General features: G+C 31.8%; 1 protein-coding gene across 1 annotated transcript in view; it reads right to left on the reverse strand.

The window, feature by feature from the left end:
- The window catches only part of LOC126881732 (sialin-like), an 81,107-nt gene that overhangs the window by 18,042 nt on the left and 48,619 nt on the right, over positions 1-14,446 (reverse strand). The window contains exon 5 of the mRNA XM_050646194.1: positions 7,129-7,434. Within this exon, the coding sequence (XP_050502151.1) occupies positions 7,129-7,434 (306 nt within the window). The remainder of the gene's footprint in view (positions 1-7,128; positions 7,435-14,446) is intronic.

The raw sequence follows: 14,446 nt of genomic DNA on the forward strand, positions 1-14,446 counted from the left end.
AGTTCTAAATATTGAAATTACATCTAACCATAAACTTATTAATAAATTAGAATCAGATTTAACAAAATTTAAAATAGACATTATTAACTTAACATCAGAATTAATTTTTTTAAATTTCCAATCAAAACAACAACGAGTATATAACCGTAAATTTCACATAATTAAGAATAATAACTTAAAGAAATTTGATAAGCTGTATAAAGATAATGTTGATATTTTGTTAAATATTAAACCAAACTGGATAAAAAATCTAACAGAGGTTGTGATACCAGATGATATTTTTCGTTTTTTGGCTCTTGGCCCCAAATTTAGTATTGAACCTATACTAGGAATACACATTCCTATTAAAAATATGTTATCTTGTATCGACAACATAACCTCGTCTATATCTGATACACTTGTAAGGAATGTACTGATAGCTAAATCTACAAATATTATTACTAATCAAATTCACAATTATGGGAGGTACCAAAGTAACACATCTGTCTTTTACCATAAACTACTAGTTAAAACTAAATCTTTTCTAAAAAATAATCCTAATATTGTTGTTACAAAATCTGATAAAGGTAATGTAACAGTAATTTTATATAAAGAACAATATTTAGAATTATCTTCAAATATACTAAATAATAGAGAGGCCTATTCTATTTTACCAAAGGACCCAACTTCTTCTATTCAACAGAAATGTAATAAATTAATAAAATCACTAGTAGATACAAACCAAATAGATCCTAATACAAAAAAGAAACTTATGTGTTATAGTGGTATTTCACCAAAATTTTATGCTCTCCCTAAAATACATAAACCTACACTATCAGTACGTCCTATAGTAGCTTGTATTAATGCTCCTACACAGTTTTTGGCTTCTTTTTTAACTGATATATTGACTAAAGCTTATGACACTAATAATGATTACTACGTAAAAGATTCTTTTGAAGTTACTAACAAATTCAATAAATTTAAACTTCCACCTAATTATGTTATTGCAAGCTTAGATGTCGTGTCCCTTTTTAGTAATGTTTACTTAGATGCAGCTCTAAGAGCTATTAATAAAAAATGGTCTTCTATTCGTAACTTCTGTAACATTGAGAAAGACACCTTCTTAAATTTAATTAGCTTTTTATTTAATAACACATATTTTTCTTTTAATAATCAATATTATTCACAAAAATTTGGTACTCCTATGGGAGCGACAATTTCACCTATTATTGCATGTTATGTGATGGACGATTTGTTAGACGTAGTAATACCAGTACTACCTTTTGACCTTTGTTTTATTAAGAAATATGTTGATGACATAATACTTAGCCTACCTTCCAATGCCTGGGATGAAATCTTATTCATCTTTAACAGTTATGATCCTTACATTCAATTTACCTTAGAAAGAGAAGATGAAAATGGTACTCTACCCTTCTTAGATACTAAATTTATTCGTAATACTACTACAAACACCTTAATGATTGACTGGTACCAAAAACCAATAAGCTCAGGTAGGTATATGAATTATTGGTCATACCATAAATTTTCTCAAAAAGTTAATTTAATAAAACAAATGAAATCAAGGGTTTTAAAAATATCAGACAGCTCATTTCATAATACAAATCTAAAAATATTATTTAATATATTCACTGACAATTCCTATCCAAAAACCCTTATAAAGAAATTACTTTTTAACACATCTGACATCTCATACACAAATAATAATAGTATTAACAACCAAAATTTAAATAATCTTCCTAATGTTACAGAAAACCAGGAACCCATTAACTTTAAATATTTTTCACTCCCTTACATTAAAAACATCACACCAAAGCTATGCAGAATCTTTAATCAAATTAGTGGCATAAAAATAGCTAATAGTATCACATTATCTATAAACTCAATTTTTACTAGACTGAAAGATAAAACTCCTGCATTATCTTGTTCCAATGTAGTTTATAGTATACCTTGTCATAGTTGTAATATGAACTATATAGGTATCACCTCGAGAACTTTATCATCTCGAATAATATCACATAAAAGTGATTCTAGACTACATCCTGAACGTTGTGCTTTAGCAGAACACGTTTCCAAAGAGGGTCATACAATGGATTATCAATATACTAAAGTACTAGCTTCTGAGAACTCATATAACAAAAGACTCTTTTTGGAAATGGCTTTTATCTTTCAAGAAGAAAATTCAATAAACAAAAAATCAGATGTAAGACATCTCAGTGAAATTTATTCTTATTTACTCACCTTAGATAAAAATAACCAATTTAAATTTAATAATTCAAATTCTTCTTTCATTTAATATATAATTTATAGATTTTTTCAATATAAATCACATAATAAAAAAGACATCTACTTTTAAAAAAACTTTGCATTGATTAAAACTGTTTTATTCTCATTTCGGAATTTTCCTATTTCAAAATTTAAAAAACATTTATTAAATAATTATAATTGGTTCAGTGGTAGTGACGTTTCCGTATGAATTCAAACAAAATTTAATAAAAATCGATATAACATTTGTTAGACATTTTCAAAAATGCCATTTGACATACATCATTTTTTAAAATATTTTACCATTTTTCAATTTATACTCGATTTTTAGAGCAATTTTTTATATATAGTTTTTAATTTTAATTTTTATATACGATTTGTACCAGGACAAAATTTCGTTTTATATGTCAGTGTTTAACAACTAGGCTCAACATCCTCAAATAATGTAAGTACAAACATATAAGTAACTCTTTAGTAAGATTGTTTTGTGATGTGCAGTGTTTTTAGTGAAAGTATTGACTCTGCATTTCTCAAAACAATTTTTTGTTGTTTTTGTGTTTTTGGGGATCCTCGACACCTGGTTTAGTGAGAGGAAACTATGGTGTTCTGGATTTTTGGTTACACAAAGATAGCAATTATTATTGATTTCAGTTAGCCTATTTGTTAAATACTGTCTATTTATGATTGTAGTTTCCCTGATGATGAAAATAAACATTTTCGAAAGCTTGGAACTATTATAAAGAGTTTTCTTTGAGATTGCTGCTACCCCAATATTTCAGCCTTGTTTCCTAACTGTTCAGCAAATATTATATACCTGTTATATATATATATATATATATATATATATATATATATATATATATATATATATATATATATATATATATATATATTCTACTCTTAGCTTATCTCAACTTAAAACTTACTGGTGGAAATTTACTTTAATCTCCACTACATGTTGAGAAAGTGGTTAATTCTCTGAGGGGTACAATACTAAATATATTTAGAACCAAGGTACAGTGAAAAAGAGATATATTTTCCTTCGATATTAATAGCGGATATTGTGAAATTCGTTAAAGTGCAGATACTTAGATGGGCTGGACATATTGCTAGGACGTCAGATCACGAATACACTAAGAATTTAACATGTTCAAAGGGCACAAGAAGTAGAGGACGACCACGAAGAAGATGGATTGATGATGTGGATGTGAAGTACAGTTTGTCGCAAAAGATTTAGATTAAATTAATTTAAATACGAAACCGCAAAAGAATGCAGGGGTAAGGTAAACAGAAATAGGGTTGGGGTGTATAAACTTCAACAAGTAAACGTGTCAGTGTTGATATATGCCGATGATCTGGTAATTGTGGCAAAATCCGAAAAATACTTGCAAGTGGATGTCAATGTTTGGAATGAAGCTTTTAATAAATTCGGGATGAAAATAAATATTGAAAAAACAAAAGCTTTAGTAATATCGAAAACTCAAGAAAATATAATGAAACCATTACACAAGTAGAGGACTTCAATCATCTAGAATCAACAATAAATGGACAAGGAAATTTAGAACCAGAAATAAATAGCAGGGTAATGAGTGCGACAAAGTGCAGGGTAATGAGTGTAGGGGAGAGTTGGACAAAACGGGATACCATTCTTGTTTATTTTTATTACCGAAAAAATGTTAAAGAAATGATCATATTATTATTTTTTATAGGTAGAACATTTATTAAAGCACACAAAAAACACATTTCTAGCTATTTTTAATGACTGGAAAATAGTAACAACATATATTTATTAAAGTCCTGCACATCTCGTTTTAGCTTACCACGGTTGGATAAAATGGGATAGGTTCACAATATTTAATTTTTTTGCATAAAATAGTCTAAAAAGTATATTTAACTAGATATAAGACTGCAAAGCAAAATTTACCTTTGAAAAAACAATATTTTCAGTAGTCAGAAACTTAAAAAAGGCATTTTTATGTTTTATTGCAAAATGGGAATTTAGACCTTTTACTTAGGACTAGGTACGTATATCAGAACAAAAGTCACATAAAAATATGTTGTTCTTTTCTGAAGTATGAGAACACGCTTTATCGCTATTTAAAAAATTAATAGGCCAACAAATAAATAGGTGGATAAAACGGGACATAAAAACTGTATCCCATTTTATCCAACTTATAAGTGTCCCGTTTTGTCCAACTCAGACATTTTTCAAAACAAAAATATGGCTCCTGCCTAAACGTGAAAGTAAAAATTAGATAGACTACACATGAGAATATTCATTAATGAGTGCTTAATTAAATGTAATAGTCACCGGAATTATATGTTTAGATATGTAGGCAATATAATGTAGAAAACAACGCACTTAAAAGTAAAAAGTACCAAAAAAATAGAGTCAAACAATTCTAAACACAACAAATTTTCATCAAATAATGGCATCGAGGTAAAACGAACTGAGAATGTTAAAATGACGACTGAGTCATGAGAATGTTTTAGTCGTTGTCCGATTGATAGCAGCACTAGTTGGGTCTCTAGGCTCGGTATCCCGTTTTATCCGACTATCCCGTTTTATCCAACTCTTCCCTACTTTGCACTAAATGAAAGTTTTATTTGGAAGAAGGAAGTAAGCTTGAAAACAAAAATGAAAGTATTTGTGTGTGTTTTGTGTTTTATTGGCACTGGTTTTTACAACCAACTGGCCAGTCAATTTCATAATGATTTTTTAAACTATAACTTATCACTAACTCAGGGGAGTAATGTGTAGTGTGTGTGTTGAGTAAGTGTCTTGTTACTTTGCAAAGAGACGTTAATTGTATCCGAACGTCTGCGGTCCCTCCGGTGAGTACCGATCCCACAAGGACAGAAACTGTTTTCATTTATTAATTTATAATAAACGAAACATTTCTGACCCTGGTGAGATTCGAACTCACGACCATTCGGACCTTTCGATCCAAAGTTAGGCGCTGTTACCACTGAGCCACAGAGGGGGGTAATGAAAGTATTTAAAACTATATACGAGCCGGTGCTACTCTACGATAGTGAAACGTGGACAGTGAAAGACAAAATTCCTAGTAAAATTCAAGCATGCAAAATGCGATATTTACAATCGGTAACTGGGGTCTAAAAATCTTTTCAACGAATACCTTCATAAAGCAGAAGTCCCAGATGATTGGAAAGAAAGTTTGACAATAATTCTCTTCAAAAAAGGAGACAGGGGAGATTTGAAGAACTATAGGCCAATTTCCCTGTTGTCCCAAATGTACAAACTGTTTATGAGAGTAATAACTAATAGGCTATCGTCGAAGCTTGATAGCTATCAACCGGTAGAGTAGGCAGGATTCCGAAAGGGTTACAGTACAGCAGATCATCTTCTTACAGTCAGAACGCTAATAGAGAAAGCCAATGAATATCACTTGAACTTATACATTGGCTTCGTTGATTATGAAAAGGCATTCGACTCCATGGAACTTTGGGCTATAGAGAGAGCTATAAACAACTGCAGGATAGATTCTTGATACATAATGCTCTACATAATATTTATAAGAAAGCTACAATGAAAATACAAATAGATGAGGAAACCAAAGCTATACCAAGCAACAGAGGAGTTCACCAGGGAGACGTTATTTCACCAAAGCTGTTCACACTGGGACTTGAAGACGTGTTCAAAGACATTAACTGGGTAGATAAAGGAATAAATGTTAATGGAAGAAAACTGAGTCATTTAAGATATTCTGACGACATTTTAATATTTGCTACAAGTTTCGAAGAATTACAGACCATGATGACGCAACTATTTCAAGCTTCGGAAAAAGTAGGTCTTAAGATGAACTTGGAAAAAACAAAAGTAATGACGAATACACCGAACATTACAAAAATAACGTTGAATGACATATATTTAGAAACAGTAAGCGAATACATCTACCTGGGACAGATAATGAAAGCTAACAAAGAAAATCAAACTGCTGAAATTACTAGAAGAATAAGGTTAGCGTGGGCAGGATTTGGAAAACTGAGTTGGATCTTGAAAAACACTAAAATAGAACAATATTTGAGAACCAGAGTTTATGATCAGTGTATCCTCCCTATACTTACGTATGGTTCACCGACGTGGACACTCACCAGGGCCAATATGGATAAAATAGTAAAGGCACAGAGAGCGATGGAAAGATCAATGCTCGGGGTGAGGCTCATAGACAAAAAAACAAATACATGGATTAGAAGCAAAACCAAAGTAAAAGATGCAGGAGAACATGCTGCCAAATTAAAATGGAGCTTCGCAGGACACAATGCCCGACTGAAGGATAAAAGATGGAATCACGAAATACAACAATGGAGACCGTGGTTAGGAAGAAGAAGTAGAGGAAGGACACAAATGAGATGGGCCGATGACATAAAGAAGTTTAGAGGACACAACTGGAAACAGGTGGCGCAAAATAGACAACACTGGATTGAATTGGGGGAGGCCTATGTCCAAAGTTGGATTACTGAAGGCTGAACTGGGGTGACCAGACGTGATCGGGTAAGAAACGAAGTAATACGTGAAAGGTGTGGTATCGGAATGACCTTAGACAGACTTGAAACGAAACAGTTATCGTGGTTCGGACATATGGCGAGAATGAGTGAAGGTAGAACTGTAGAGTATGGAAAGCTGCATCCGACAACAAACGACGAGGCAGGCCAGCAAGAACATGGAACGTCAATATCGGAAAGGCTTGCTTAAAAAGAAACATTGGGTGGACGGAATTAGAGAGACTAGCTACTGACCGAAAGGCATGGAGACGTCTGATTTCTCCATTTACCTCTACACTGTAAGGTATAAGATGATGGCTTAAGTAAGTAATTTAAATACTTTGTTTTTACAAGACTTACCTTAACTTTAGATATTCTTCCTGACAAACTCTGCACTATATAATTCTTCTCATCTTCGGAGATTCGTGGGTGCTGCTCTGGCGAATCTGCGACGAAAAGATACCACAAACCAGTCCAACAAATGACAAATACTCCGCATCCGATAAAGGCCCACGACCATCCGAATTTTTCGATAATGGCCCCTAAGAGGGGCCAGGTTATCACAGTTCCTAGTGAACCGCCCAAAAGGGATCCTATAAATTTGCCCTTTTCATCGGGCGGCGCCCAGCGGGCAATCAAACAGTGAAGACTTGGAAAAACGACGCCCTAAAAATACAAAATACAAGTTATATTATGGAGTCTTGAGTTATTGCGTTCCTCTTTCTATTGTGTAGTTTTATCTTCTAGTTTTCCTTTTTCTAAAGTTGAATATATAGGTATACAGGATGGCCAGATGAAAATGAAACAGTTGCATTATCAGGAATTACAAGATTTCTGAAAAATCAGCGACAGGTCAATTTTTGATTAAAGGGAAACACATTTTGCCGGTACTTTCTGTTATTTTAGTATTCTGTTGATTTAGTACGTCAATGGTTTAGATTTTAATATCTTTCTTCGCCCATCCATTATTTTTTATCATATTTGTCACACAAAGTAAATTATATGATATAAATACATATAGAATATGAAATTAAGGGATTCTCTTATAGTCGAGGAAATGAAGCTGAAAAAATGGCAAAACCTCGCAATTTTTTCGTCCGCATCGATTTGTACAAAAATTTGGGATTAGGCTCATTACACCCTCTAGTTCATTTTCTATATTAAGCCGTTGTACGCTTTTGTTTTTTTAAGGGTGAAAACTACCCCTAATTGCAAAAAATTATAAAATAACATTTTACACTTTAATATTGTCAACATTTGGTTCCTATTAGTTACATAATGATTGTTTTATGCTTTAAGATATACTATCATAATATTTCAACCCTTAAAACCACCCTTGTAGTAGCTATATATAAAAAATTTACTTATCCTAAAAGAATAATCTCGGCTTGCATCGATTTACATAAAAATGTGGAATTAGGATCATCTCACCCTGTATTTCACATTCTATATCATGATTAAAGGCGTTGATTATTTTTAGGGGTGTAAACTACCCCTTATTATCAAAAATTATATAAAACATTGTAAACTTTAATATGTGTAAAATTTGGTTTTTATTGGTTAAAATAATGATTGTTTTATACTTTAGGATATAATATCATAATATTTCAACCCTTAAAAACCACCCTTAATAACATTACAGTTTTTATAAGTAGATATTTTAATAGATCTATACACAAAAAAAAGTAGAATTAAAGAATTACAAAAACATTTATTTACACAAAAATACGAATTTACAAATATGTACAAATACAAATACAAATAGTTTTTTAGTCATCTTCCGGTATACGAACCGGTTCTGTGGTATTATACATACATTGAGAATTATCCATAAGCGGACTATCCGAATTTTTCGAAAAAAAAATTCGTTTTATAAACATAGCTCCTTTACTTTTGGCGATAAAAGGTTTTTCAAAAACAACTTTGTTGTAGAATTGTTAAAGAGTTATAAGACTTCCGTAAGATTTCTTAGTTTTTAATTAGGGTGGGTTAAAATGGCTCGAATAAGGGGGTGTTTGCTCGTAAATAGAGGTTTTAAACAGCTATATCTCGCTAAATGTTCACTGTAATGAAAATCTATGCAGAATTTAATTTTAGTTGTTAAAAAAGATACAATTTAGTAGTCCGTCATTTTTTTCGTATCTCCAGTATTTTCGGAGATATTTTGAAGTAAAAGGTGAAGAATGGGAAATTCCAAAAAAAATATTTTCCTTTAAACTCCAATTTTTCTAAAATTAGGCTTTTAAATAGGTCAAACTTCTTGGGTGTATTGATATAATATTAACATAAAAGGAATTACAGAAAGGTGAAGACAAATTTTTAATTAGGAGGGTAGTTAGGGGGTTGTTTTCACTGATTTTTTCATAGAGAAAAGCAGGTACCGACCTTTTTTTGATCATAAGTCGCTTAATTTTAAGGCTAAAAACTTTTTATTATTATTTTTTGAGAGGCCTAGCTGTATACTTGAAAAACTATTATTTAAGTTTTCTTTGAAAAATGAAAAAAGCTAACTGACGATTTACATTTGACGAAAAAAGCTAACTTTTAACATGCCGTATCTCGGTTTGTATTGGTCTTAAAGATATTACAGAAAAAGAATTTGGTTTCAGTTACTAAAAGATACAATTTTGATATCTACAGTTTTTTTTATTAAATGCATATTTTTCGAGGTATTCTCAAAAAACCCTCTAAAAAAGTCGATTTTTTCATCGAAAAACTGTTACTTTCAAGCGCGAATATCTCGAAAAATATTAGTTTTACGAAGAAAATGTAAAAAACATTTTTTTCTTAGAATTACTTTTAACATCGATTTATATGGTTAAAATGTAATAAAAAATTCCCGCCCCCGAGATGGGGTGGCAACCACCACTAAGGTTTTATCGTACAGCGGCATGATATAGAAAATGATCCTTGGGCTATTCCCTACCTTCTGTGAAAATTTCAAGTAAATCCATGCTGGACGAAATAATTGCGAGCCAAAATGCTTCATTTTCTCGACTATTATGAATATCAATTGTAAGCATTAATTTGTAGTCCTTTAAGATTTATTACCATAGTTTATTCCACTCTAGAATGTATTTGATAAGCAACCAATGTGCCAATATGACAGTTTAGCAATTTAATAAATTAGGTAGGTACCTCAAGATAAATATGACAGTATGAAGTATGTCTTGGAGTTGATAAATACATTTCAGGAATCTGGGAAAGTAGATAATAAAAATCAAGAAACTGAAGGGCCTGTAGTTAAATAATCAGTGAACGAACAGTGACCTATCCACAGTTTCGTTTTAATAGATTAATGCACCTTTTTTATAAATAGTTTGAAAATCTTCAAAAATGCAGTTATTGGTCTAATTAAACTCCAGGATTTTCCAGGGTACACAGCAATCGCAAACATTAAATGTATGGGCTGGTATCTTTGGTGATCGACTGGTGGGATCATTTTTTTACCTGACAGTTTGACTAGAGTGTATTTTCAATTATAGTCTAGTCGCAACATAGGGTGTCCCGTGGGCACTTTTAGCTCACCGCGATTTGATGGTGGTATTATAGGTTTTTTGGGTCGCTGAATCCAATGGAAGTGGTCTGGAAGCCCAAATATGGTGCGGTTAATTGTTATTAACAAATTATGGTAAAATTAGGTGTTTTTCAGGAATTATTAGAAGCCCTGTGAATAAATTGATAGTGTTAAGGTCTTCTCTGGTGTATTTTTGGTGGCTGAATCGAATGCGACTAGTCGCGATTACTCAAAATATGTTCTTATTTTGTTAGTAACAAAATAATTGTTTATTCGCCGAAAAGCTCGAAATGCGCTAACTACAGCAAGTTTGTAGTCTTTTTCATAGTATTTTTATACGCTAAATCGATTGCCACTAGTCGTGATAGCTTAAACCACGTTTCGACTTTGTTATTAATAAATTGTTGCAAAGATAACGGTTTATAGTACGTTTACTCACGGTTCTTGCTCTAAATTAAAAAAAACACTTGGAATGACATGAAATTTGGCATGCTCGTAGCTAATATGTCAAACAAAACAAGTAATATTGTGCCTATGTGTGCTTTTACCCTGGGGGTGAGTTACACGAAAGTGAAAAAAGGAACCTTTAAAATAAGTCCGGAATTGGATAAACTGATTAATTCTAAGCAACTTTTGTTCTATACAGTTTTTTAATACTTTTCGTGTCATTTGTTTTTTTTTTGAAAAATGAACATATTATTCACTCGCAAATAACTCGAAAAGTATTGACTTAGTGAAATAACTCTATAGAACAAAATTGCTTAGAATTAATCAGTTTATCCAATTCCGCACTTATTTTAAAGGTTTCTTTTTTCACCCCCGAAACGGGGTGAAACTCACCCCAGGATAAACGCACACATCGGCACAATATTACTTGTTTTGTGTGACATATTAGCTACGTGCATGCCAAATTTCATGTCATTCCAAGTGGTTTTTTAAAATTTAGTGGAAAAACCGTGAATAAATTTATTAATAACAAAGTTGGAACGTGGTTTAAGCTATAGCGACTAGTGACAATCGATATGGCGTATAAAAAACTATGAAAAAGACTGCAAACTTGCTGTAGATAATGCATTTCGAGCTTTTCGGCGAATAAACATTTTGTTATTAACAAAATAAGGACATATTTTGAGTAATCGCGACTAGTCGCATTCGATCGAGCGACCAAAATTACAACAGAGAAGACCTGAACACTATCAATTTATTTACAGGGCTTCTAATAATTCCTGAAAAACACCTAATTTTAGTATCATTTGGTAATAACAATTATACGCATCATATTTGGGCTTCCAGGACACTTCCATTGGATTCAGCGACCCAAAAAACTTATAATACCACCATCAAATCGCGACGAACTAAAAGTGATCACGGGACCCCCTATGTTGCGACTAAACTATTATTGAAAGATGTGATTAATTCTGCCTTAACTGATATTTATTGAAAAAGATCAACAGTATGATGAAGATCATGCGATGCTCCTCCGCATTACGCTTTACTTTATCGTCAATGGCATTGGATTTCTACTTTTCTTGCAAATAAAATGTTAAAAAAAAACTGATACAACTGAAACTGAAGTGCACAATGATATATTCCTCTAGTTAAGTCTCTCGGTTATTTCTTGTACAAAGTACTTTTGTTATTCGAGATTTTACTCTCTAATATCTTCATGGAGAAAACTATATCAACTCAGATTTAAAAGTGTGTTGTTTGAGTTTTAATTTCATTATAATATAAGGTAGGTAGGTACCTATATTGAAATCTCTACAAACAACTTCACAATCACACGTAAAGACCGAAATTAAAACCTATTATAATATATAAGTAAACCTGTGTTTTTGCCTGATGTGGTATTCCCACTGACCAGTGGTCATTCCTTATAAAGTATGTAGAATAAGTAGGATAGAAAATGTTAAGTAGATAAGTATAGGAAAATATATTGTAAAATAAATGATAAAAATTGGTGAATCGGCGAATGAGCCTTGAAGGGCCCGTAGTCATACAACTCCAAAGAAAAAAAAAACTTCACAATCCATAAAACTGTTAATAAATTCATGACAGTACTAACAATTGAATTTGATTTGAATAACTAACATGAAGAAAAACATACTATATAATTTAATCATCTAATGATATTCATCACCTTGAAGTGCCATTTTATTAAATGGTTTACTCTCCGTTAAAATATTAATTAGGTACTATATTAAAATATTAATTACTAAGGGTATTATAAGGATAATATCGCTTGAGGTTATACCCGTGGTGCCATCAACGTTTAATGTCCGACTAAATTCTTCTTTATATGCAAAAAATTTGAATGAATTTTGAATTAATTAGTTTTCAAATAAGTACATTTAGCAGCAATAATCGTAACGTAATTGTGGTAACCATAGTTTTACTTAGGTTTTATTTGTCAACTTGACAGTCTTTAACTAGCTATTTAAATTTAATGCCAATGGCGTTATTTTAATAACGCCCTAGTGCATTATATCATATTTAACTGACTTCGAAATCATGTCATTATTTGTCAAATAATATACCATTAGGACATTAATTATATTTTTTATCACTGTTATTTTACGTGCTTGTATTATAACACAATTAATTACTTCCATTTCTGGTATTGTTTAATATATTATATGATGTAAAATATTATTAAATTTTAACATTAAATGTGGCATCTAAACCTTGAAATCATCATAAGTCAATAAAATTTATTGGTTATTTCTTTTAAAGATAGACATGGAGTATGCATAACTTTAATAATAATTATTAAAGTTATTGTTAATTGTTACTGAAAACTTAAGGAAAACCCAACACACTAAACCCTCAAGATAATATACTTCAGTGAGAAGTTATACAAAAACCAAAAACCCCTAGTTAGTGACAGACCTTAAATGGTCATGGAAGCTAAGAATCCCCACGTTACACGCTGATAACCATCCGAAAGTGGAACAAAACAAGAATGACAAATTAAGAATTTTAACCTGGAATGCAAAATCATTCATTATGCCAGTAAAATCTTATGTAGTAAAATCAGTGCAGTTTTAAATAGCCTGGATCTGGACAAACATCAATAACCAAATGATAAGAAACCTAACCTCGAGGAACTTCAACATAAAAAACATAAAAAACATCAAATTGACAATCTATCGTACCTTGGTAGAGCCTATTATGACTTATGGGGCAGAAGTTTGGTAAATCACGAAAAAAGATAGAAAAAGAATAGAAGTAGTGGAAATGGATTATCTAAGGAGAGCATGTGGTATATCCAAAAAAGATCACATCAGGAATGAAGATATTAGAAGGAGGACACATACTCTATATTCCAGTGTAGATAGAATTAAAACGAGCCAACTAGTGAAACTAAAGCCAACGTATGGTCACGTGAAACGAATGGATGAAGATAGATAGGTCAAAAAAGCTTTAAATTACATACCACAACAAAAAAGGGGAAGGCCTTCAGTTGCTTGGGAAGAAAATGTACGACACATCATGAGAGATAGAGAAGAAGACGAATGGATGGTCAGAAAACGATGACGGTCGAAATGCGAGAAGCAGCAGAAACCTGTAGGAACCTCGCTTATAGATAGATAGAGAAACAATACAATTAATAGTTACAAAGTTACAAAGGCTATCAAAACGGCAAAGCCATGAAAGACCTCAGGTCCTGATGGATATATTATAATCATTGCATTAAGGATTTTACATATTATATCATGCTTGCATCGTTCCAGCACGTAGCGTAGTCTCCGAAAAACCAGATTTTACAAAGAGATGTCTGATACGATCCGTTCTGAGGATAGTATGAATTGTTCATATTTAAAACCATTAAAAACCGTATTTTTCTGAAACGAAACGCTACTATACGTGCTGGAACGGTGCGGGTATGATAATATCATTGCTTATCTACAATGTAAAATCCTACGTTACATATTACCTACGCATTGTTCTAGACGAAGCAACGAAGCATTAAACCTAGGAATTTTGTGCAGTAAGATAAATCGTCATGCAACTTTTTGCATTCGATTAGAGAGAGTGTCAGGCAACTTTGTGAACTAAATTCATCTAGGGTAAAAATTTTTGTGCATAATAAAATGCATTTTAAAAGTGCATCCCGAAGAGGTGAAAATGAAAAATTTAGAACTCGGAAAATATTGATGG

Source organism: Diabrotica virgifera, chromosome 3 (assembly GCF_917563875.1).
Source record: "Diabrotica virgifera virgifera chromosome 3, PGI_DIABVI_V3a".
Taxonomy (NCBI): Eukaryota; Metazoa; Arthropoda; class Insecta; order Coleoptera; family Chrysomelidae; genus Diabrotica; species Diabrotica virgifera.